The sequence below is a fragment of the Bubalus kerabau genome, chromosome 3 (genome assembly GCF_029407905.1).
Source record: "Bubalus kerabau isolate K-KA32 ecotype Philippines breed swamp buffalo chromosome 3, PCC_UOA_SB_1v2, whole genome shotgun sequence".
NCBI classification, from domain to species: domain Eukaryota; kingdom Metazoa; phylum Chordata; class Mammalia; order Artiodactyla; family Bovidae; genus Bubalus; species Bubalus kerabau.
In genome coordinates, this window is record NC_073626.1 from 92,560,245 (window position 1) to 92,585,802 (window position 25,558).

The 25,558-nt window shown below is 37.0% G+C and overlaps 1 protein-coding gene across 1 annotated transcript in view; it reads left to right on the forward strand.

Annotated features, from left to right (window-relative positions):
- The first annotated feature begins 1,294 nt into the window (after nt 1–1,294).
- The window catches only part of CYTIP (cytohesin 1 interacting protein), a 29,817-nt gene continuing 5,553 nt past the window's right edge, over nt 1,295–25,558 (forward strand). Inside the window, exons 1-7 of the mRNA XM_055572518.1 lie at nt 1,295–1,510; nt 9,174–9,223; nt 9,460–9,514; nt 13,426–13,528; nt 13,737–13,830; nt 16,611–16,680; nt 25,060–25,126. Coding sequence (XP_055428493.1) covers nt 1,334–1,510; nt 9,174–9,223; nt 9,460–9,514; nt 13,426–13,528; nt 13,737–13,830; nt 16,611–16,680; nt 25,060–25,126 — 616 coding nt within the window. The 5' untranslated portion in view covers nt 1,295–1,333. The remainder of the gene's footprint in view (nt 1,511–9,173; nt 9,224–9,459; nt 9,515–13,425; nt 13,529–13,736; nt 13,831–16,610; nt 16,681–25,059; nt 25,127–25,558) is intronic.

Below are 25,558 nucleotides of genomic sequence, written 5' to 3' on the forward strand. Positions count from 1 at the left end.
AGTATTCTGACCTGGAAAATCCCTATGGACAGAAGAGCCTGGCAGGCTACAGTCCATGGGGAAGCAAAGAGTTGGGCACAACTGAATGACTTTTATTCATTCATTCAGGTCTTTGGAGACATCATTTTGTTCATGTCATTATATAGTTCCAATCGTAATGAGTCATGCTATGATAGGGTTTTAAAAATTTCTGAGGTGACTCCATCTCTTAAGCACCATTAACTCTGAAGATTTTATGATTTACATTTGGCAGATTTTGCTCGAGCTGAATTTACTTTGACTTCCATTTTAAAGACTTTTGACTCTTTAATATTCTACTGTTGAACTTCCCAATGATTTTGAAAATGACAATTCACTTTTTATACTATACAAAACTTCTCATTTTGACTTTATTTTGAATCTTTCTTCTATTTATGTCTTCTGCTCCTCCTCTGAAACTAATTTCCTTAAAACTGCCTTTCTCCAACTTCCACCAATAAAAGCATCAGTGAAAGTGAGTAATTCATGTTGTTGCCCTTGGTGCATATACATTGGCAGGGACCAAATGGAAATGTTCTTGTGCCTGTTTGGTTTGCCTGTTACTTTTATGCCCTCTCCATTCCTCCCTTGGACCACTTGCTGATGTTGTAACTAAGTCTAGCCTGAGACATGGCCAACTTTGTGCTCTAAATGTGCTTCCCCTCCCATTGCTTTTTGTAGACATGATGGATAATTTTAGTGAGGATGAACTAGTGGAAGTACAACCAGAGGAATGCTGAACGGTCACAGCCCAAGTGGCAGATATAATGTTTTTTCATGAACATTAATGAGCTAAGATGTACTTTGGCAAAAGTACATTACAAGGACTTCGTGAGAGGACATTGTGACTGGACCCTGTAGGTCTTGCTTATACTCATGAGGAATCAGTATCCGCACATCCTGACCTTTACACTACACTGGACCATATTAAGTAGGAGAGTGGATGTCAAACTAATGGCAGAATTTGGGGAAATTTTTTTTTCTTTTACAAAAAGGTAGATGGTGTTTTGAACACAACTTGCCATAGAACGTGAAAGCGTAAGAGTTCTGGCTGTTTGAAGAGAAAAAAATAGAAATCTATTTATTTTAATGCTAGAAACTAGCCTTCTCTCAGGGGCCTAAAGAAAAAAGCACTGAGAAATGGGAGTGAACTGCAAAATAGTGTTTGTGTAACAAGTAACCTCAAACCACAGAAGTCACATGGGCTCTTTCTGCTTTGCTACTTTGGATTACTTGTCAGAGGGTTATACTTTTAGCTTCCCCCACCCTGCAAGGCCACTCAACCATGTGCTAGCTGGAGTTATCTTTACTCACAATGTCTTTACAAAAGCTCAGGAAACAGAGCAGCAATGGCAATTTCATGGAGTACTGTGCTGGTCCAGGGCACAGCTCTTACTCCACACTCGCAGGCAGTTTTACCGTGGATGATGATAATAGAAGGCTTCAAATGCTGGCAGATACTGTGGCTACTTTGCCTCGGGGAAGAAAGCAGGTATGAGTGCTATTTTTTACCTTTTACAGTGTTCTTGTTCTCTTGAGAGCAGAGTGATATGTTTGTCTGACTGCATGTTAAAAATGTTATTTCAGATCCTTTGATATTAGTGGCTCAGAGTATGGGTGAAGAGAGAGGCAAGGAGCCCAGAGAACTCACACTCTAGTCATTAAGTCTTAAGATTTAAGACCATAAGAAAACATTTTTAAGGCAAAACCTGAAAGAAGATTATTTTCTCACTACAAGAGGTATTCTGATGACTTAAAAATCATTAAGCATATCAACTTGAAGATGGTGTGTATTGTAGACACAACCAGTTTGAGAATTATTGTTCCTTTTTCTTGTATGTCTCCCATTGAGTCCTTCCCTCCCAGCCTCTCTCCCAGTCTCTAATAGTCATGTCAATTCATAATCCAAGGAGAATACATTATTTTTTAGTGTAAGTTTTATTGACAAAATTATCTTTAGTTCTGGGCACTGGCATGTACCTCACATTATTGGGAATTAAGACTTTTATTGGATAAATGAGTGCAAGATCTGCCACTTAGTAGCTGTGGAACCTTGAGTAAGTCATTTTCTTCTCTAAGATTCAGTTTGCTTTTTTTCTGAAATGAAGATAGTAATAGAACCATCCTACGGAGCTCTTCTGCAGTGTAAGTGAAGAAATGCACAGTGTTTAACAGAATGACTGATATGTAGTATGTGCTAAATAACTCAGTGATTATGTTATTATTTTAATTGTGATTGCAAAGTATTTCCCTAGAGAGGAAAACTCATTTGGGAAAATCCATGTCCAGCTGGATTTGTTGCAAGTTTTTTCAATTTCCAACTTGTAAAAAAGAATTAAACCAAAAAATCTCTTTAGATTTTGGTTAGTTAGCTTGCTATAATGCTCCACGTACACATCTGAATACAAAAATATTTAAAATTTTTTTAAAGCATGAAGTTTTGCCCTTAAATCTTGCATGCACATTGTATGTTCCTCTTAAGCCTTCTAATTTCAGGATTACAGAGTTATAATAGTGGAAGAGTCATGATCTTTTTTCAGTGATGCACATAGCTGATTCTTGGGTATGTTTCAAAAGAGATAAGGGAATAATTTGTTCTGGTTTGGATGACTGATCTTTTTCAACTCCAAAGTGCCTTTATGACATTAAATTTAATAAAAAACATTCCTATCGAGTTACTGTCTGAAAATAAAGCCCCTGTGGGAAGTACCAAAACCTTTATTCACTTTTCAGGTGTATAGCAGTGTAGGGTGTATAAAGATGAGAAGGAAAACTTCCTGGCCTTATAGGGTTTACGATTGAGTAGACAGAACAAGTAGGTGTTATACAACATAAAGTAACATACATGCTCTAACCCAAGTACATGTCTGAATACAACCTTCAAGGATAGATATACTGGATATTGAAGGGTATTCCAGAGCAAAGGGATAATTAAAATGCTGAGGTACAGATCTTGGGGCCCTTAGGGCAGTTTAAGTAACGGTACATCACTGTGTTAGGTAGACCCGATAAGTGTCTGTGTGGGAGAGGAGGGGAGACCTCAGAGCTGGGCTGCTTTTCATAAGATTTGGACACTTACCCGAGGAAGTAGTAATCTGACCAGCACACAGGGAACCAACTGAGCATGACTGAATACAAGGTTTTCAGTCTAAGGTTCAGTCCAGAACCTTACTCTGGAAACTTGCTTGTTGATAAGTGGGTAGAGACTGGTCGTGCGGGAGCAATTTTTGCAGTAGTTGGAGAAAGAGGAGCTGAAGGAATGGAGAAGAGACACAAAGACTTGGCTGTGAAAAGCAGTGAAGAAGAGGGAGCCACATTTGGTTTTAAGTCTGAGTGAAGAAAGCATGAACTGAAAAGAAGCAATCAGGGAGGCTATAGGAGAAGATGAGAACGATTTAGGTATATGAGATACAGATGTGGGGTGTGTGTGTGTGTGTGTGTGTGTGTGTGTGTGTGTGTGTGTAATCTGTATATCTATGTACACATACACACACACTTCCTCACCAATTATTTTATTTATATGTTCACATCTTTTGTAGATCCTTTCTTCTCCCTCTCCTCTTATTCTTTCCTGTGGTGAGACTCCTCCTATTTAGATGGCTTTTTGTTACCGTTGTGAAATTTACTGAAGGAAAATAAAAAGCAAAACAAAGCATTTGTATATGATATATTTGATTCTGTACAATTATCATCAATGAGACTTGATGCAAGTTTATTCCAACCATTTAGAATTTTCCAAATGGATGTTCATTTCCTTTAACTGGTCTTTAGAGAATAACTCTTCATTTGGCACTGAGTGCATTGCAGGCAACGAGATCTCTGTGAAGCAATCCCACAGCAGGTGTTTTCTGCCCACTGTTATTTTCAACCCTTTCAGTGCTGACGTCAACAATTCATACTTCTTGTTATCGCTGGCTCTGGTTTGTGCAAAGCTGTATCTGGTTAGCCTGTAGTTTCAGATTAATCTTCAGAATCATTGGGTGTTTGCACTCAACATTATTTAAAAATAGATTTCTCTGTGTTTATATTATCTCGATACCTGTATTTGTAGGTGACATACTCCCAGTGAGGTCTCCTACTTTTGAACACAGTTTTAGGGAAAAAAAATCCCTGTAATGGAAAATGCTGTAGGAAGGAGATGGTATGAAGTAAGGTTATCTTGATGAATGTTGTGATACTAAGAGAGTAGCCATGGGCCTTACACCCATTTCCCCAAGGGCAGTAGGTCACCCTTGGAAAGCAGTTTTCACTGAATGCTATAGTGAAAAACTGACAAACAGAGGGGAAGACTGAATCTGCATTCGTGGAACCACAAACTGCTTCTCTTTGTTTGCTTTTCTTTGGTTATCAAATTATTACTAAATAGACAACTTCTGGAAGGGTGATTTCAGTTTTAAGTCAGATATAGAATATTGTGCTGACTTTGTATGTATTTTTGAGATGGGTTCTGCCCTTCAGGAGCTTTTATTTTATTTCTGGCCACACACTCATCTGTCACCAAAATTCCTAAGTGTTCTTGATGACAACAAGATATTTTGATCATTTAATGAATACTTTTAGTAGAAAACTGTTAACTTCATTACAAAAGAATTTGATAAGTATTCTCTAATCCATATTGTGGTGCGCTTGGAGAATATATCCAAAAATTTTTCTTGAAAGAGATTCATGAGCCCACAATAAGATTTTCTTGAGAAGCTGCAGCGTTGTACAGTATTTACATTCCTCAAGAGCACTTATAGTTAAGAAATTGAGTTCAGCTCCATTATTTTGTTAGTCTTAAAATATTTCTGCAGAGCCATGTTATTCTAAGCCTCCTGACTCGAAAAGGGGAAAAACCTGTATTCATGGAAGAATTGGGAGAATGAGGTAGGGTACTGGAAAGGGAGCAGAACACATAATTTGTGGACTTTTGAAACAAACAACAAAAATATCTCATCTGTGAATAGGTATCTGCCCCTTCCCCCACTCATGACACTTTCAGGAAATGAGTACACAGTGGGGAGAGGAAGTAGCAGGCTGTTACTTAGCAGCAGAAGTGTCTACAGTATGAAACTACAAGCTCCTCTACAGGGCTGACTATCTGGCTCTGCTACAGAGTATTCCTATTTTTTGCAAACTGACTGTTGAAATATTTGGTATTTGTTTCCCACTAAAGAGGGACATTGTGAATCATCTCATAGCAGCAAAAACTACGTTACATTTTTTGGTGAGCTTTTAAATCACCTGACTAAAAACACAAGAGTTGGGATCCTCAGCCCAAACCCTAGGCATCTTTATATTAGAAGCTGAAAAAAAGTGAAAGCGTTCGTTGCTCAGTCATGTCCGATTCTTTGTGACCCCATGGACTGTAGCCCACCAGGCTCCTCTGTCCATGAAATTCTCCAGGCAAGAATACTGAAGTGGGTAGCCATTCCCTTCTCCAGAGGATCTTCCCACCCCAGGGATCAGAAACTAGCAAGGGGTTAAGGAGCTTTGTCTTCTCAGGAGACATAATTGAATGTGCAGTTTGCAGCCCTGCCAAATTGCTAAACCTAGACTTCTCATATTAGATAATGTGTAATAAAAGACAGCTGTTGCCAGCATATGCTGTTTGTTGCATACCAGTTCCTCATTCAAGAGTTTTGGTGTCATCCCTCCAGCCCCGAGATAAGACTCGGGTTGGGAGGGCAGTCTAGGGAGCAGAGACTCCACTGGTCAGATTCTAAAAGAAGGCTGCTCACTCCAGGGAGAGGGCTGCAGACAAAACTTGTTCTAAAATGTAAAATCTTCGATAAGACTTCAGATATACTTCTTTTCACTTAGACAGATAGTTTGGTTGAACCCTAAGAACATTCTTTTGGTTGAACCCTAAGAACATTCCACATTGCCTGAGTCTGAGAGTTCAGATCAAAAATAAGTAGGTACTGTGTCTGGATGTGGCATGTGTCAAAGAATTTGATGGTTTTAATTTAAATGTTAGGTGCCTATGACAGGCTCATTGCTGATCCAGAGTGGAAACTAATTTATAATTTGATTTAGTTTGAGTTTTTTCTTTTTCTCACTGAACCCAAGTCAGTCCACAAGAACTGAGTTTCTGCTCTGCATCTCATGCTGTGCTAGGTAGAAATTTCCATTTTAATCTAATTAGCTAGAGTAGAAAGGTTAGCCCAAGAGAGGTGGGGAAATTTCCTTTTCTACAGAGGTCTTGGATTTGTCTTGTGGACTTAATTTTGTATTTGAATCTATCTAGAATGATTTTTTTGATTTAGAAGGCAGGTTAATGGAGGATGAGATGAAATCTTGAGATTCTCATCAATGCTATGATTATTTGCTTAGCAAAGGTGTATTTAAAATTGATGAGGAAAAAGTCTCAAAACTTTAAGAATTCATTAATTCCTGCTAAATGAATGAAAATGAACTATTCATTCATTTATCAGTTGTGTATTTAATGTTAAGTGCCTATGACAGGCTCATTGCTGATCCTGAGTGGAAACTAATTCATAATTTGATTTAGTCTGACTTTTTTCTTTGTTTCACTGATGACCCAAGTCAATCCGCAAGTGCTGAGTATCTGCTCTGCATATCATATTATTCTAGGCAGATATTTCCATTTTAATCAGGTCAATTAGCTAGAGTTTGACTGACTTTGTTTTCTATTAGTTCTTTTGCTATGGTTCTTGCTGTTTTAGAATTAAGGTGTGTGTGTTTTTGTTTTTAATCCTTGTTTGTTTTCTTCCATTTTAAATTTTATTTTATATTTTTAAAGTCTACCTTTGAGCTTTTCCTATGAATATTTAATTTAATGGACAGAGTTGAAGACTCTTTTATAAAACTTTGCATCTCCCACTACCACTTACTTGATTGTATTGTTATCTAGTGGTTTACTTCTGTTTTTCTGTTTAGCTGTTTATATGGTTGCATTCTATTCCAAACCCTGTGCTAGGTGTTGGGGTAGAAATAAAATGAATACATCCCCTAAAAGGCCCAAAGGCTACAAGTAATTCTGAACAGAAGTGAGGTATTTAATCCCATCTGCCCTTCATATAAGTATACATATATGCTTCCACATATATAAATATGAGACATAATCTGATGAGTATTGATAGCAAGAATAATATTTTTAAATATAAACACATTATGATTTACAGATAGCATGATATGACCTGCCTAAGTACTTTACATCTGAAATAAGGATACAAGCCAAGCAAATGGAGATAATGAAAATAAATTAAGAAAATATGAATACAGTATAGTTGAGAGGTTGAGAATGCTTGGGCATATCAAGTTTATTGTTCTCTTCCACGAGAAGGCAGCCCACTGCATAGCTGAATGGTCCCCACCCTTGTTAATGGTACTTATCAGGACAAAATCAGGCTGAAACAAACCATACAAACTGTAATAGGCCTTCCACAGTTAGTCCTTATAAATTAAAAATAGATTGTTGTTCACTCGCTGTCGTGTCTGATTCTTTGGGACCCCATGGATGCAACATGCCAGGCTTCCTGTCCTTCACTGTCTCCTGGAGTTTGCTCCGATTCATGTCCATTGAATCAGTGTTGCTATCTAACCGTATCATCCTCTGCTGCCCTCTTTTCCTTTTGCCTTCAATCTTTCCCACCATTAGGGTTTTTTTTTTAAGCAAATATAGAGAAATGTTTGTTTGTTTGTTTTTTTCCTCTGTTCTGAGCCTTCTCTTGTTCTGGTCTTCAAGATGATATAAATGATTTCAGTCCAGAACTAATAAAAGAGGAAAGTATAATAAATTTATTATTATTGTAGGAAGATGTCAGTTTTTTCACGGGGTTAGCAATACTGACCAGTGGCCAAATTCTGAACACTGAACCATTCAAGAAAATTCGTGAGAATGCTGGCATTTTATACTTGGTAATTCAAATTCCTTACAGTGATGTAGCTTCTCTAACAAATGCCTTAATGAAGATTTCATTTGTGCATTAATTTCTTCTGCATACTTTTCTCAATTTGGCTGTTAGCTTCTATTTTACCTTTATTTGTTTGGACTCCTGCATTATCTCCTGGTATTTTCTGTAGTCACTGATACATAAGAAGCATAATAGGTTGCCACTTAAATAAACACCTTGGAATAACCAGTAGCATGAACTTCTGTTTTGGAACCCTGGACCAACACTTGAGAAAGAGCTGATTAACATTTGTTAATGCCTAAGCAAAGAACCAACACAAAACACACAAAACTCACTATAATTACCTTAAAAAAAAGATGATACCTTTCAGCAACTTTTCCTTTATTTATAATGATAGACTGTATCCTGGAAGCTTATCTTTAAATGATCTCTTCCCAAAACATGCAGAGGAGTAAAGTGAGAGTGTTAGTTGCTCAGTCCTGTCTGACTCTTTGCGACCCCATGGACTATAGCCTGCCAGGCTCATCTGTCAATGGGATTCTCCAGGCAAGAATACCAGAGTGGGTAGCCATTCTCATCTCCAGGGGATCTTCCTGACCCAGGGATCAAACCCAGGTCTCCCAAATTGCAGGCAGATTCTTTACTGTCTGAGCTACCAGGGAAGCAAAAGTTTATGCCATTTACAATGTTTATACCATTCTGAAGTTCCTTTCCTTTCTTGGATAGAAATCTTACTGTACTCTTTTAAAATGATTGCAAAAATAAATCATAAAAATTATTGAGGTTTTGAGTCCCTCATTTTACCCAAATTATGCTTCTAGGTATTAGATGATTTTATCCTTCTAAAAACAGTAACATATTGAACGATTACAATAAACAGTCATTTCATGAGCATCTCCCCAAACTATCAACTATTTGGTTTTATATGCCATTCTATGGGTGTTATTTTTCCTTTGGATTTCACTGTGATTATAAACTGCTGTGGTTAAACTTTCAGAGGCTATTTTAGATACAGATTAGATATGAAGTTCTTTTTGGAAGCTTTGGAATTTTGCCACATTACATTAACTCTTTTGCCATAGGGTGTTATTAATCGAAGCCTGTTTTAATCTTTCAAATGGAATACCTGAATGGTTCCTTTCCCAGCTGTCCTTTGCTATCACTAGAGAATGGAAATTACTGTCTTTCTGTAACAATTTCCCAGGAGTGGGGCCAAAGAAGAGTCCTTTGTGATTTAGAACATTTTACAGTTGTGTCTTAAGGATCTTTCAATAACTGTGTACTTTTATTTTTCAGCTTGCTCTGACAAGGTCAAGTTCTGTAGGTGACTTTTCCTGGTCTCAAAGGTAAAGAATTTCATTTATTTTTTGGTGTCTCATCAAGATGTTTAGGAATACAGCTTTCCAGGACATTGATATCTCATACACACACACACACACACACACACACACACAGTCATACATACTACAGTTTATACAAACATCAGCTATTTTTTATTGACAGTTATTTGTAATGATAGATATGTGCCAAATGTGACACTTTGATCTTCATTCCTAGCTTTTTTTTTTTTTTTTTTTTACAGAAAGCTTGTTATTGTGGAAAAACAAGATAATGGAACATTTGGATTTGAAATTCAGGTGGGCAGTTTTCAAATTTTCCAGACTTTTAATTAAGAAAGTGGCACTGGCAATGTCATGATATTTACAAAGAAAGAATGTAGAGGCTGTGACTTGTGTTCTATGTGTGGCTGTTTTTGGTAGTTTTTCGGTTTGTTGGGTACCATCAAGGAAAGAAAACATTCAAGCAGATAAAATAATCACCCTGAGATTTGCTCAACTTCTTGTTTCTCTTTGCTTTATTATTCTTGTCGGTCTGAGACTGATCAGAAATTCTTGCTATCAGTCAGCTCATAAATAAGAGAATGACGTACTCTTTATAAGTGAATCTTATATATTTGCATTAGTGATGGGTTTTGCCTAATAATTTCTTATAGTGTGCATCAGATTTTGCCTACACTTCAGTATTCAGAGATAGTTGAAGGAAATATATTTGTGTATATGGACTGTATCTATTCATTTATAGTTATTATTACATTTGAAAATACTAAAGTTTTCATATTGGACTCTATGAGAAGTTTGTACTCTTTTCCTTAGTGATAACATTTTATAACTATTATTTGAAAATACTTAATATTTGGCTCTATGTGTGTATTGCCTCATGCTGTAGGAAATTTTAAGTCTTTATGGATTTCTATTTAAAAGCCTAAGAATTTAATATCTTATTTGCTGTCTGCTTTTTCACAGCTATATTTGTAAGTATGATGCATTAGGTCAAACAAAGTCTTGTCTAATTAAGCGCAACAGAGTAGTTTAAGTATTACTGTGTTCTTTTTCCAGTACACTTTTGCATTTCTTTTAGAAGCAGTCTGCATAATCATATCCTCATACAAAACATCAGTTTTTATATCTTAACTTTGGTGTTGGCTTCAGAAAACTTTGGTGACTAATTATCAGCACAACAATTGGAAACTCAGTGTGTTTTAAGATTAGGAACAGGATGCTGCTCTGTAAGATGCATTTGAAGAATAAACAAAATGGAACTTTAGCTGCAATGGGCAGGGAGAAGGCTCTCAGAGAAAAGAAGAGACCTTCTCCTTTCTGAATTCTACTTTTGAATTTGGTGAAATCTCTAATTCTTTCATTGGGCTTTAGAAGCATAGTACTTTCTCTTATTACTCATTCGCATGAAACACTCCCTATTCTGTATTGTTGAGACACTGTGCTTTTTGTGACCACTTCTTTTCAAATGAGAATTATGCCCGAGGATGTGCAGTGATTGCTACTGAAAACAGAAGCAGAGACTACTCATTTATCCTTACTTAATGTGACCAAGGAGAATCTCTTCTCATCTTTCTATAGATGTATCACTGCTTCTCCCACATTTCTCCTTCATACCATAAACACTACATGGAGCAAGAATCAAAACTTTCATTAGTAGACAGCAGGTTATAGTGGCCTGAACCTTTGTGGATTCATGTGAATGATGGCTTCACCTCTGGACTGTAGCATATTATTTTAGTGATGCAAGGGTCCATTCCTCTGCAAATTCCCTATGGGTGTATGCTTTCCATTACTAGCTCTATGCGTTACCTATTACCTAGTACTCACAAGGTTTATAGTGATTGTCAAATAGGGGGCATGCTCTGAGAATATTTTAAAGGCCAAGTAGAAACTCATATACCCTTATTGTGCCTCCATTTGTTAACATGTATTTGGGTCCTGGTCAGTGGGGCACAGGGCATGCTGGGAGAGAACAAGTCGACCTCCTCTGGTTTCCATGGATGTTAGTGTTTTGCTGATATGGAGAGTAATGTAGCAAGACCAGAACACATACCTTAGATTCATTTACAACTGAATTTGTGTTCTTTCAGTGCTACTTTAGTAGGTTCTTAGGCATTTTAAATGAGATAACATATGTGAAGTACTTAGTAATGTGCCTGATTCCAGTAGAAGGTAGGCAAATGACAAGTGTTAGAATGAAGGCATGAGAAAGTAGTGTACTTTTGTGTCTCTAGGAAATGACTGAGCAAAAGAAAAATATCCAACTGATTAGTTCTTTCCAAAGCTTTGGGACCTCTGCCTATCTCTAACCACAAATTTTACACCTGTGGCAAACATATACGCAAGTGTGCGCTACATCAACTAACGTTTCCCCTTCACGGTACTTACTTTGCTTCCTGGACATGGAGCATAAATTCTCACTGCTAATGAGAATCATTATAACAGTGGTTTCCCAAAGGAAGGTCTCTCATAGCTTTGGTCCATGTGTTGTATGAACCAGACCATGCTTCATTTCTGGAAGGGCCTGGGCAGTGGCAAGAAGATTCCCTGGGGAAAAAAAAAAAAAAAATCTGTTAAAGGAATCTGTGATATTGATGGAAAGTAAATTCAGTTCAGTTCAGTTCAGTTTGCCAGTCATGTCCGACTCTTTGTGACTCCATAGACTGCAGCATGCTGGGCTTCCCTGTCCATCACCAACTCCTGGAGCTTGCTCAAACTCATGTCCATCGAGTCAGTGACACCATCCAACCATCTCATCCTCTGTTATCTCCTTCTCCTCCTGCCTTCAATCTTTCCTAGCATCAGGGTCTTGAAAGTAGATTACATGATCTCTAAAAGTCTCATCTGCCTTTAAGATAGGGGGACTCTAAATGCCTTTCAGAGTGAATAGAAATCCCTTCAAGGTTAACAAAGTCAAGTTTCTAGAAGTTTCTTGCATTGATTGACTTCTGGTTCTGCTGGTTCTGGAAACTGTATGTCTAAAATATAAAGGAATGGACACTGGACATTAGTTTTTCCACAAGGCAGCAGTACTGGGATGTGGTTTAATTTTAGGAAACAGATATTAGGAAGACTTACTCAGAATGCTGATTTTGATTCTAAATGGAACTAGACCTCATAACTTTAATATGTGAAAAAGAAGAATATAGATCACTGGGCCACTCTATTCATCAAACACTGGTGCTGTGTTCTTGGTACAAATCGAAAGGAAAAACAAAACCAAGTTGCTTTTGCCAAATTGAGGCAAGAGGCGAAGCATAACTTTTTATCTTTTAGTCGAGTGGCTAATGAATTGGTGAGTATTCAGGGCAGGTGTACCAACGAGCGTTCAGGAATGAAGATAATTGAGTCAATTATAATACTTTTGAATTAATGAAGGGCAGATTGTCATTATTTGCAGAACTCTGATTTAAAATAATTAATGTTGGCATATCTCCCTTGCTGGATGTGTAATGTTTCCTACGCTCCTGTAATAAGTACTTTAGCTTGGAAGAACCACATAGAGATTTTTCTCTCTGCTCTTGGCTACTGTTGTTTTATCCTACTGGGGAAAGAGAAACTGAATTTTTCTTGTTAAATACACAATAGCATCAGGTGGTCTCTTAGGCATGAAAGTCTTACATCTTAAACCAGTCTTACACTGCTTTCTTTCTTAAGCGAGATGTGTTTTTTTTTAACATTTATTCATTAATTTTTGGTTGTGCTGGTTCTTTGTTGCTGTGTTGCTTTTCTCTAGTTGTAGTGAGTGGGGACTACTCTCTAGTCTCAGTGAGTGGGCTTCTCATTGCAGTGGCTTCTCTTTTTACAAAGCACAGGCTCTAGAGCATGTGGGCTTCAGTAGTTGCGACTCGCAGGCTCTAGAGCATGGGCTCAGTAGTTGTGGCACGTGGGCTTAGTTGCCCCTGGCATGCGGGATCATACTGGACCAGGGATCCAACTTGTGTCTCCTGCATTGGCAGGCAGGTTCTTTACCACTGAGCCACCAGGGAAGCCCCAGAGGTGTTTTTTTATGAATGGGGTCAGCTACAGAATGTGTGGGAGAAGTGTCAGATTGGTCCTTATATTCAATTTATACTCAGAAAAGCTTCCCGAATTGTTCTTTGTACTTATGTATCATGTTATGTAAGGTAATTGACACTGCTTAATTTTTTTTGACAAATAGATTTTGAGTTTTTTAATAGTAATTATGTATCTTTCTCATTTTACAGACTTACAGGCTCCCAAACCAGAACACCTGCTCCGCAGATATGTGCACCCTGATCTGCAAAATCCAGGAGGACAGCCCAGCACACTGCGCTGGTCTGCAAGCTGGTAAGTCAGAACTATGCTTATGTTTGGAATTATTTAAATAGCAAGAAAAAAATTTTTTTTCGATGGTGAAGGTCAGGATGTTGCTTTGAATTTCCTCAGCTCCTTTATGTTGCCAAGGTTTGGGGCTTGTGTGTTTTGTTTCATATGTGGGTCAGGAAAGATTATTTAACCAACCATTTTAACACTCATTTTTCTTGGCATCTCCCAGGTGATGTCCTTGCAAAAATCAATGGTGTGAGCACAGAAGGCTTTACCCACAAACAAGTTGTTGACCTGATCAGATCGGCAGGAAACCTGTTAACGTAACTATCTGGTTGCTTCCCATGGGGCTTAAAAAATTGTTACGGTCTCTCATAATGCCTGTTGAGTGAATGAATAGGTTTTTTGTTCAGGATCACAAGGGAGGCAGCACACCATAGCTTGGGGATTGGGTACAGACGTTTCTATCGGTTCCTTTTGTTTCTCAAGGTTTCCTCAAACTTGAACATGTTGTCAACATCTGAAGTCAGAGGGCATCAGTAGCCCAACGTCTGAGTGGGAAGGATAGCATTTTTAAAATTTTATTTTTGATACAAATTAAACTGGCCCACATTCTCTTTAGACAGAGAGGAATGAATCCAGTTTCCATGGCTGACATAATCCTGTGGTTAGAGCAAACGAAAGTTCAGAAGGGCTGAGCTTTTTCTTCTTAGACCACCAGCCAGTTGTTTTTCCCTCCTAGGGTTCTGTCTGAAAGAGCAGTCTGCTCAGCCCTCCTGGCCTGCAACATGTACACTGACACCTGCTGCTATTCCCAACTTACTAATGGGAGGCTTGCTTCCCCAGTAGAGATTCAACTGACGTTTCCACCCTTAGAACCTAACAAGACAAAGATGGAATTCACCCATTCATTAAAATAATATTTATTGAGCAAATACTATATTTCCAGCTCTGTGATAGGCTCGGGGAGACAAAGACTCTTCTATTGCTTTATTAATTATGGAAAGAGATAGGTAAGAAAAGCCCACAAAAATAAGATATTTTGATATTTAAATTATGATAACTATTATGGAGAAAGTAGCAAAAGGGATGGGATAAAACACTGAGTGAGAAGGCTGCATTTTTAGCTTAAGGGTTAAAAGTGGTCCTTTCTGAGAAGGTGAATTTTGAGCTGAGAGTGAAATGATGAGAAGGGTTGGTTCGATGAACTCCTGGTGAGAACATTTCAGGTAAAAAGAGGTTTGAGTTATCAAAGTAGGCTTGGCATGTTCAAGGGATAGAGAGATAGCCAGTATAATTAATTGGTGGCTGGTGAATTAAGAAGAGTAGAGTAAGAAATGAAGACAGAGCGTTCTCCAGCAAGCAGAGCATGGGTCTCACCAGTCAGGTTTGATAGTTTAGAATTTATTCTGATTATCTCATTTATTCTTTACAGTCATCTTGTGAAGTTGATTTTATTCCTATTTATAAACGAAGTGACTCAGGCTGAAATGAGGTTTAGTTAAAACCAACCACCTAGTAAGTGCCTGAGCTGGGATCTGACCATCTGCTCTGGATGCCAGGATCCTTTCTCCAGCTCTCCCACAGCTGTTCCTTGCAAGCTGCCAATAAAAAATTCCCTGGACACTCTTTTGTGATTCTAGTCTAAAACTTCAAAGGGTGTTTTTTTTGGGGGGGGTGGGGGAGGTTGTGTGAGAGTAATTTTGAAAGATGACTGGTGGTGGAAGAGGCCCGTGTCCAACTCTATGGTTGCTATGAGTTCAGGATAAAGGATGGGGCCCACTCTAGCTCCAGAGAAATTTCAATCCATGAGGTAGGAACATGTTCAAGGGAACGTGCTGGTGGTTAGAATCAGAAACCTGTATTCCAAATGGGTGAAGTGGGCAGACTGCAGGTGTATAATTAAAGAGTAGTGGGTGGAGACAGGTGGAAATCCAGAGATCAGGGAAATGAGAGACAATTTGTACAAATACTGAAGACAGCGGCCAATCTATGCCTACAGTTCTGCCCACAGATATCTGTTGCTTGGGTAGGTCAGATCAACAGGAAGGTACCAAACAGATTCACATGGTCCTCCCTAACATCTAGAGTCAAGAGCCCGTAATGAGAAAGCTGATGTGTTGGCTTGCTATCATCTCATTGTCTTGAGTATAATGCTATTGGAAACAGCATTATACCCAATAGATTGCATTTAATATTATTATTTTACCAGGCCTTGACAAATTTCTTGCATCCTTATAGAGTTGCAGCTTATTTATCAGAATGGCTTAGAACCAATGCTTAAAAAGATGCTTAGTTTTGTAACTCATACGTCATATTTATCTTATTCAGAATGACGGTTTAGTAGTCAAAATAAAGTCTTCTAACTTGAGCCCACAAAACAAATAAATCACTCAGGATAGAACAAGTCTCTTTATTTTTAGAAAGGCATTTGGTATAGGGAGAAAGAACACCATTAAATTGATAATTCAAGGATTAAAAGTTGTACACTTAAAAGTTTTGAGATGAGTCATTTGAAAGTTAATATCTCAGTAGTGTTGATCCTATTTGTTCTAGTTCTAAATTTCGGGCAATTTACAGAGGTAAAATTTTCTAGACTCTTAAGGTAGAAGAGATTTTCCCATTTCAATAAGTAGTTTTTTGATTTCATTGTTTGAAAGGCCCTAGTGCGGGTTTTCAATTGCTGTATTCCTCACGCTTAGCATGATGTCTAGAGTCTGGCTCATAGTAGATGCCCAATGAATACCCACCAAATGAAAGAGGTGGTTCAGCCAGACCACACAATACGTTCTAGTAGAGAACAACCATCATTGCCCTAGAGTGGCTTCTATAAAATGAGCTACAGTTTACAAATAAACCAGGGCCTTTTCTTCTAGTCACCCTCTCAAAAGGTGTGTTTTTTTTTTTCCATATTCGTTCTTTGAATGTTGTCAGAAGGTTTGGCTTACATCCAGATACTTGAAGTGCCATGAGAATGGTGACATTTATGTTGCTTTTTGAGGATAGTCTGTGCTCAGAGTGTAGTACTCCGTAAGGGATGGTGCTTGTTTGAGAGAATCACTCATGTTATTTCCCACCCCCCTCCTTTTTTTTCTTAAAACAGGATAGAGACTCTTAATGGAACAATGATTCTCAAAAGAACAGAGCTTGAGGCAAAGCTGCAAGTTTTAAAGGTAATTTAATTTAATACAGTGAGGCAAATTTTTCATCCTTGAATGTGTGAGTGGAAGAATAAAGATCTATTTGAACAACTGAGATAGCCCTTGAAGATGAAATGTCGTGATGAGTCTAAACTGCTGAATTATCAAGAGCCATACAATTACCTTTGCAGGAATATTAAATTTACAAACCAGGGCAAATCACTTCCTTCCTTCCTCCTTCTGTGTGTCTATGGGGCTCAGAAAGGCAACAGGAAAGCACATCTCTTTGAAGAAGTTTTCATTAATGCACCTGTGACCTCTTTTGATTTACATTCTGTTTGGAAAAAAACAAAGATGGAGGAGCTGTCATTTTCCCAAGTGCTGTACATGGGTGTAGGAAGGCCTGGGACTTTCGTTTTCCGTTGTTCTTCATTTCGCCTCCTTCTTACTACAAAGATCAAGTTCCTCTACTCCTGTGGATATCTTTGAATCTACTTTTGCTGGCAAATACACTGTCAACTCTGGAGAAGAAATTGAAGTTTTCAGGAGATACTGCACAATGCAGGATGTTCAGTGAATATTCTCTGGGCTCTTTGAGGGTCTTAAAAATCTGTTTCCTAGAGTGAGGAAGTTCTGGCAGGCCATGAAATCTAGGACCTCACTTATGTGCATCTTAATTATTGAGCCCAAGAGGGTAGAGTTACCATATTTCTGTATTATCTTGTATTCCTCCCTTCTCCCACATCTAATTTATCAACAAGCCCTGTTTTCTTCTTTCTCAACATTAGTTTTATATTCTTATCATTTTACTTATTCCTCTGATCTTTTGAATCAATTTATAAAATTCTTTGAAAAAAATATCCTCTGTTAGATTGTGATAAGAATTGAATTGTCTTTATAGAATAAATGAGATCAATGAACATTTTTATGATTTTTGCTTTCCTTACTTCAAACACAGGGTCTGTGTCTTTCCATTCAAGTCTTTTATGTACTTCAAAAACATTCTGTATTTTCTTCATCCATTTTATATTTACACTGATTATACATTATATAATGTATATTACATATGCACTGATAGATTTATTCCTATATAATAAATAAATTTAAATCGTATTTTTAATTAATAAATATAATTATTTCTAAATTTTTCTTGCTATAATTAATGTGGTCTTTTAATTTTTCAATTGCTTATTGCTATTGATATTTATATAAAGTTTTAAATCCAAGAGTCTTGCTGAATTCCCTTTATTCTGGCTATATGTGTTTGCAGATTCCCTTGGATTTTTTATATAAACATATTATCTGAACATAATAAAAGTTTGCCCCTTTACTCCCAATTATTCAACTAGTTTATTTTTTTCTTCTCTTATAATATTGGTTAGGACCTTCAGGATATTGCAAATAGTGAGTGTTAGTTTTCAAGTTAAAAAAAGTCTCTAACATTTTATCATTGAAGTTTTGTAAGGAGTAAATAGCTCATCATATTATCTTTAGGTTTTTTAAAACTGTCGAAAGCTAATTTGTTTCTGCAGAAGAGAGTCTTAGTGAGAATCTTTTTTGAAAAAGTAAAACTGGCTGTTTCAGCCTTTTGTAAGAAAAAAAGGAAAGAAATGTAGAATATAAGCTAGTAATGTTATTTAAAACATAAGTGAAAAATAGGTTTATGTTTCATGGAATAAAGAACTCTCTTGCACGACACATATTTGCATGTTTATAAGCATTTTCTGTGCTTTGAACATTTTCTCTTAAAGTTTTAATATATATACTTTAGTGTTTTTCTAACCTAGAAAATTTTCAACACCTCCATCCTCTCCCAGAATATCACGAATCTTAACATCTTTAAACATCCATTTAAGACTCCATCTTCCTTATTATTGCTTACTTTAGAAAATTCTATCAATTTTCAAAATAAAAGACAGGTTTTTATTCCTAACTGCTGGTAATGAGCAAGTATACCAACCTGTGAACTGATGGGCTTGCCCCGTTTCTCATATTCTGTTCTTTACTTTTGGGTTCACTTTCCTTCTTGCCATAGTGTTTCTTTCAGTGAGAGTGGGTGGGTCTTTATTGAAAAATATTTATTTTACTGCTGCTATTTAAAGAGTTTTATAGGTAATTGGATTATTCTAAGGTGATGTTTTGTCTCCTTAGCACTTTGATTCTATTGTTCTTTGATATTTTGTTTGTGAGGGATCTCCTAATTGTTTATCTTTTGTAGGTAATTTGCATTTTCTATATTTTCTTCCAAAAAATTTAAAGTGTTATTTTTTAATATTGAAGTCTTTAATTTACTTAGAATTAATTTTTTATGTAGTATAAGTTAGGATTCCAATTTTATTTTATTTTTTCTCTTTGGAAACTCAGTTCTCCCAGTACCATTTATTTTATACAGTCTTTACTTTTCCCCAGTGGACCTGAAATGAAACTTCTGTTTTTACACTAGTTCCATATATGAATGGGTCTTACAGGCTTATAATTCTGATTCATTGATTAACTTGTTTCCCTTAGACTCAGCTATTCTACCTTTGTAATAAATATTGATGTTTGATTGGGCAAGATTTTTAGGTTATTCTTGGCTCTTTAATTGTCTGTGCACATTTTAGAATCAGATTGTCAAATTCTATAACTAATTTTGGAGTTTTGATAGGTAGCATCGTTTTATATAAATCAATTTGAGGAAAGCTGATATCTGTATGCTATTGAGCTTTCTTACTGACAGACTATCTCACTAGATAATTTTAAATTATTTTTTGTATTTCAATAAGGTCCTATATTTTTATGTAGATAGATCTTATGAATCTTTTATTAGATTTATTCCTTTGTAAAATGATTTTTATTGTTATATAGTTACTTTATTAAAAATATTGTTTTGAGGTTTATGCATAGCTGTGTGAAATAAATTTTTCTACGCTGTTATTATACTCAAACACTTTGCCAGACTATATAATTTCTAATTATCTATAGATTATTTTGAGTTTCTCATGAAGATAGTAACTATCTATTAGGAATGATATTCAGCCCTTATTTTGCTATGTTGGGTAAGGTCTATAATACAATGATGAATAGAAACTAAACTAGTAGGCATCCTTGCTTTGCTCTTGATCATAAAGGGAGTTCTTTTGACTCTTTCTTATCTCTAGGGATATACTTTTCATGTTAAGAAGGCTCCCTTCTATACCAAGTTTGCTGGTCTTTTTTACTTGTGTAAAAAAGTGCTTGTATATTATCTTGTATCAGATACATTTTTTTCCTGTAAGTGTTGAGATGGTCTTATTTATTTTTAAAAATCTGTCAGTTTGGTGAATAACATTTAAAGATTTTTTAATGTAAAAACACCCTTGCATTTCTATAATAAATCCATAATTTACATAAGTATAATAAGTATAGCATAATTATGTAAATTATGGTCATAATTTATATTTTTTATATACTTGTAGATTTGGCCTGCTGACATTTTCTTTAGAATTGTTGAGGGTAACTTCATTTTACAGGTAGAACGGCCTGTAATTTTCTTCTCTCAGACTATCTTTTTTTTAATCTTCTTTTTTAGTTTTGGTATCGAATTTACTAGGCCCTTAGCATGAGCTGAGGAATCTCTTCCCCTTTTTGTCCTCTGGTAGAATTCTTGTAACAGTATCTGAATCACCTGGCCTTGGGGTTCTTTTTGATATGAATACTTCTAAACTTGGTTTTGGTTTCTTTATTAAGACTACTCGAGGTTTCTGCTTTTGTTTGTTTGTTTGCTTGAGCCAGCTGTATTGAAGGATGTTTTTGCTAGTAAAGTTTTGAAATTTTCAAATTTATTGCACAAAGTTGATAATAAACATTCTATTTTCATCTTTTTCTTTTCTAACAAGCTGTGCTTATGTCCCCATTTTCATTTGTACTACTTTTTATGTCTTTTTTTTTTTTTCCCCTTGGCAATTCTCTCTAGAGGATTCCCCATTTGGGGATCTTTTAAAAACCCAGTATTTCAATTTTGGTCAATTATTCATCTTTTTCCTGATTGCTTTTAAGGAGTTTTTTGTGTTTCCTGATCTATAGTTTCACCACAGTCTCATTAGGCTTGGATTCATTTCCAAATTTATCCTGCTGGGAACTTGCAGTGTCCTCAGTTTTTGTGACTTTCTTCGGTTTGGGGTAATTATCAGCTTGACCTCTGTGAATATACCTTCCTCATCATTCCCTGGATAATCTTCTGAAACTCCTGCTAGGCGCATTTCAGAATCTTTTGATTTACCTTCCATGCTTCTTAACCACCCTTTCAGATTTTGTATCACATTATGTTTTTGTTTAATTTTTTAACTGAAGTATAATTGATTTGCAGTCAATTTGGTTAGTTTCAGGTGTACAGCAAAGTGATTCATTTATACATATATATGTGTATGTATCTACCATATCTGCATTCTTTTTTCAATTCTTTTCATTGTTATGTTATTTTTTAATTCCTTCATAATATCTTCAGTAATGTTGTCTGTGTTCTGTATAGAATGTGTTCTTTCTATTGAGTTTTAAAAATTAATTTTTTATTTTCAAATAATTCTTTTTCATGCCTATCTTTTCTTTTCTTCCTTTGTTTAAAATTTCTTGTTCTTAGGAACATCACATTTCTCTCTCAGGATTGCAAATACTCTTTATTTTAAAGTCTTTGAACACTTTTCTATTTTTTGTTTGGAGAGAATTCATGTACTGATTATCAGTTTTGTTGTCTTTCTTATCATTAAACTTCTGTGGAGTTCTGGAGAGTGTGGATTGCCTGCTTCTCTTGGCCTCTCTGTGCCACTCAGTGTGAGTTGGGCAGTGGCCTCTGCTCTGCAACTCAAGACTTCCAGTACAGAGCCAGGTCTGGCAGCTTGGATGCCTTCCCTGGGGGCCAGTATGCAGCTTGGGTCGTGAGGCTGCGTTCATGTGCTCCTGGCCCTGTGGGTACATGCTTTCCATGAGCTATAGTCACCCTTAGCAGCTTTGTTCAGCCTCCTTTTCATGGTGGTAGAGCTTAACCAAGGTTCTTCTCTCAAGCAGGAAACCTGTCTTTGTCTCTGCCTCACATAGGGTCTAATTTTCTCTTGACTTCTTTCTTTTTCTCCAGGTCTAGTAGAACTTTGGGTTCATTCCTATTCATCATCTTTCATTTCTGTTGCCTTTCTAATCTTGTAATTGTGAGGTTTCCAGCTCATCACTTGGGCTAGAAATGTCTGGGTCTGACCTATTAACCAGAGTCAGGTTGGCTTCCCCTTCACGCAATGACATTTAGTTTGCGCATCCTGCTGCGTTAGTGGCATTGTGTCTCACAAAGGTTCCTTGTGTGGCCACGACCTCTTCTTCAGAAACAATGGTCCCTTTTGAGCTAAATTTTCAGGGATTCCCTTTCTTGTGACCTATGATTCAAATGTTTGACATGAAAACAGCACATCTAATGGGCTAACTAAGGGAGCTATTCTCTGATATTTACTGAGTTTGTAGCCCTTGGGAATCATTTTGCCACATTGAACCTTTATTTTTTAATCTGGAACTTTTAGGACAGTTATTTATGAAAACATGATAAAAGTAGTGTTAGTTGCTCAGTCTTGTCTTACCCTTTGTGACCCCACAGACCATAGCCCATCAGGCTCCTCTGGCCATGGAATTCTCCAGGCAAAAATACCGGAGTGGGTAGCCATTCCATTCTCCAGGGGATCTTCCTGACCCAGGGTTCAAACCCAGGGTCTCCTGCATTGCACTGCAGGCAGACTGTTTTCTGTCTGGGCCACCAGGGAAGCCCAGGTGGTATATAAGTAGTAAAGTGCCACGGAAATGTTTATCTAAAGTCTCATGGAGAATGAAAACATTGGAGACATATTCAACCAAATATCCAGTCTGTGACAGCTGAGTGTTGTTTCAGGAAGCCACCCTTTCATTTTATTCAACATTTAAGGAGCAGCTTCAGTATGATAGGCACTGACTTAGGCACAGTGAGCTGAGCTGATGTGGCCTAGTAGGGTTAGATCTCACCTATGCTTCAAATTTCTTCTAATAATGAGAGGTTAGATTTGTCCAAATACACCACTGTGATGTTAATAATAGACCAAAACAGACTTTGAACAAAATAAGGAAGCTTCAGTACAGACTAAAAGCTCTTAGTCACTTTGACACAGCTGCTCTTTACACTGGTATTTTCTTGGTTTAAGTGACGACATACTGAGATGACTGGGACAAATCAACAGATTTGATACTTAAAAACCTTTATTTTCGCAGAAACTATTTGGCAAGTCCTGACTTTGTATTTATAGGTAGTAAGTACAGAAATACAACTTCCTCTTCTGCCTATAATTAGTGTTGAGTATTGGTCTATCCTTATGCTCCCCAATTGGACTCTATTCTCTTGTTAGAGATAAACCTCTTTAAGAAAGAAAAAAGGGCTTAGTGTATATGCCAGATCCCTGCGGGTTCTGTACTTCCTGGTTTCCTGACTCTGACCTTCACATGACCTCAGGTTTATAAGAGCTATAATTCAGGTAGCCCAGCAGTCTTAGAGCCAGGTAGACTATGTTATAGTATAGAAAGAACAAGGAATTGACTGAGCGAGGTATTTTATGTCTTTGATTTATTGATTACATATTATACTGACGGGCATAAGGAGTGCTGTTATATATTACTGTTATCAAGGCTGAGAAAGTCCTGCCCAGTGATTGTTCATTCCCTGAACAGCCAGAGTCCCCCTTAAACATTTAATGGCATTCTTGTAATATTTTCTTTTCCTTTAGTCTTCCTCTTCCAAATGTACTTTTCCCCCACTCTCCCATTTTAGCCTTCGTCTACCCCTTCCAGACTGATCTGTACAAAGGACCACTTGTTTCTAATTAGGCTGCCTTTCCTTCCTGATAAATGTCCACAGGCAAATCTGAGTGGTGGGGTACCTAAATCTGGGGGCTTGCTGTGGACCTGAAGTGGCAAAGAAGGGGTGGAGTGAAAAGCAGAGAGAAGGGAGAAGGAGCCTTTTTGTCTCGTCAGGTGCCTTCTCCTTTGTTGACGTTCGACTCCCATCCGCAGCCTGGCTGTGGGCTAGGCCAGGCCTCATGTGCAGTCGTGACCATTATAGCAGCCCCTTCATACCTCCGTGGGCCACTGTTCTCATGCACGGGGCAGCCAAGGAAGGAAGCAGTTAAGAAGTCAAGAACTGTTAAGAAATGTTCTAAGTTTAGTCCTCCAAGGATATCTTTTACAGTTGGTCAGCTTCCCTTGGAGGGGAGGGAGGAGAGAGGAGGGTTCAGGATGGGGAACACATGTATACCTGTGGCGGATTCATTTTGATGTATGGCAAAACCAATACAATATTGTAAAGTTAAAAAATAAAATTAAATTAAATTTAAAAAAAAAAAGAAAAGAAATAGATATCCAGCAGAAAAGATAGTGTTAGTGATCCAGGCTTATAGAATGATGGTGGTATTTTTTTTAATCAAAATACAGTTGATTTACAATATTGTGTGAGTTTTGGATGTACAGCAAAGTGATCCAGTTATACATATATATATTTTTCAGATTTCTTTCTATTACATGTCACTATAAGCTACTGAATGTAGTTCTCTGTGGTATATGATAAATTCTTGTTGTTCATCTGTTTTATGTATAATAGTGTGTATGTCTTAATCCTATACTCCTAATTTATCCCTCCCCTGCCCCATTTCCCTTTGATAAGCATGTTTGTTTTCTGTCTGTGAATCTGTTTCTGTTTTATAAATAAGCTTATTGGTATCATTTTTTAGATTCCACATATAAGTGATATCATATAGTATTTGTCTTTCTCTTTCTGACTTGCTTTTTGCTTAGTGTGACAATCTCTAGGCCCAACCATGTTGCTGCAAATGGCATTGTTTCATTCTTTTTCATAGCTGAGTAATATTTCATTGTATACATGTACCACATTTCTGTGTCCATTCAAAATGATCATGGCATTTTTTGAACATTTACTAAGCTGTATCCACCATTCCACCCATTTTCATCTACTAATGCTTATAATCCTCATGAAAATCCAAGGGTTTAGGTTCTTTTGTCCTCATGTTATAGATGAGAGAAGCCTAGAGTTTAAAGTCTTGCTGAATCAGCTAGTAAATGGACACAAACCCAAGCAATCTGCTTTTCCAATAATTTAAAATGAAAAAACATAAATGTCATTGTTTCTATTTTCTGTCATCTCTATTGAAACAATGTCATTGTTTCAATTCGTTGGTGCTACTAGACTATTTCTTGAGAAATTGGTGTTCCCTATATTCCCCTATCACACAGAAAAAAAAAATCTTTCAAATGAATGAGAGGGACTGTTAGTGCTAGAAAGAAATGAAAAAAAAATGAATTGACAAATCTGAACCCCTGAAAGTACATTGCTGTGTTCTCTGGGGTTTCCTAATAATTAGCACTTTTTTTCTTCTTTCTCAGCAAACCTTGAAGAAGAAATGGGTGGAGTTCAGATCTCTGCAGTTACAGGAACAGCGCCTGCTTCATGGTAAATGTGATTTCCGGTTCAGAAACCACACTTAAATTTCATTCTTTCAGTACTTCTGTGTCTAAATTGTTTTAAGATTGTCATCATTACAAGGAAAAAATTGTCTAGCATGGGTCAAAAATAGTCTGTATTCCTTTGGCTTGGCTTTTGGAGTGACCAGTGTATTTGGAGGAGGGGTAAGTCAGATGACGCCCCCTCTTCCACACACATGAAAACATGGACACACATGCACGCACATACTCGCAAGAAGCACCTGGGGATTTTAGAAGAGCAATATGAATGGTGGCCTCATTTTCTTGTTACTTTGGCAGATGAATTAAATTCCTGAGAATACCTATGGCTCAGGGGCTGCGTAGTTCTGAGAAACTCTTGAAACTGGAAAGGTAGCATGCTTCTTGGGTGGAGCTTGTATTATTTGCTCAAATTATGTAA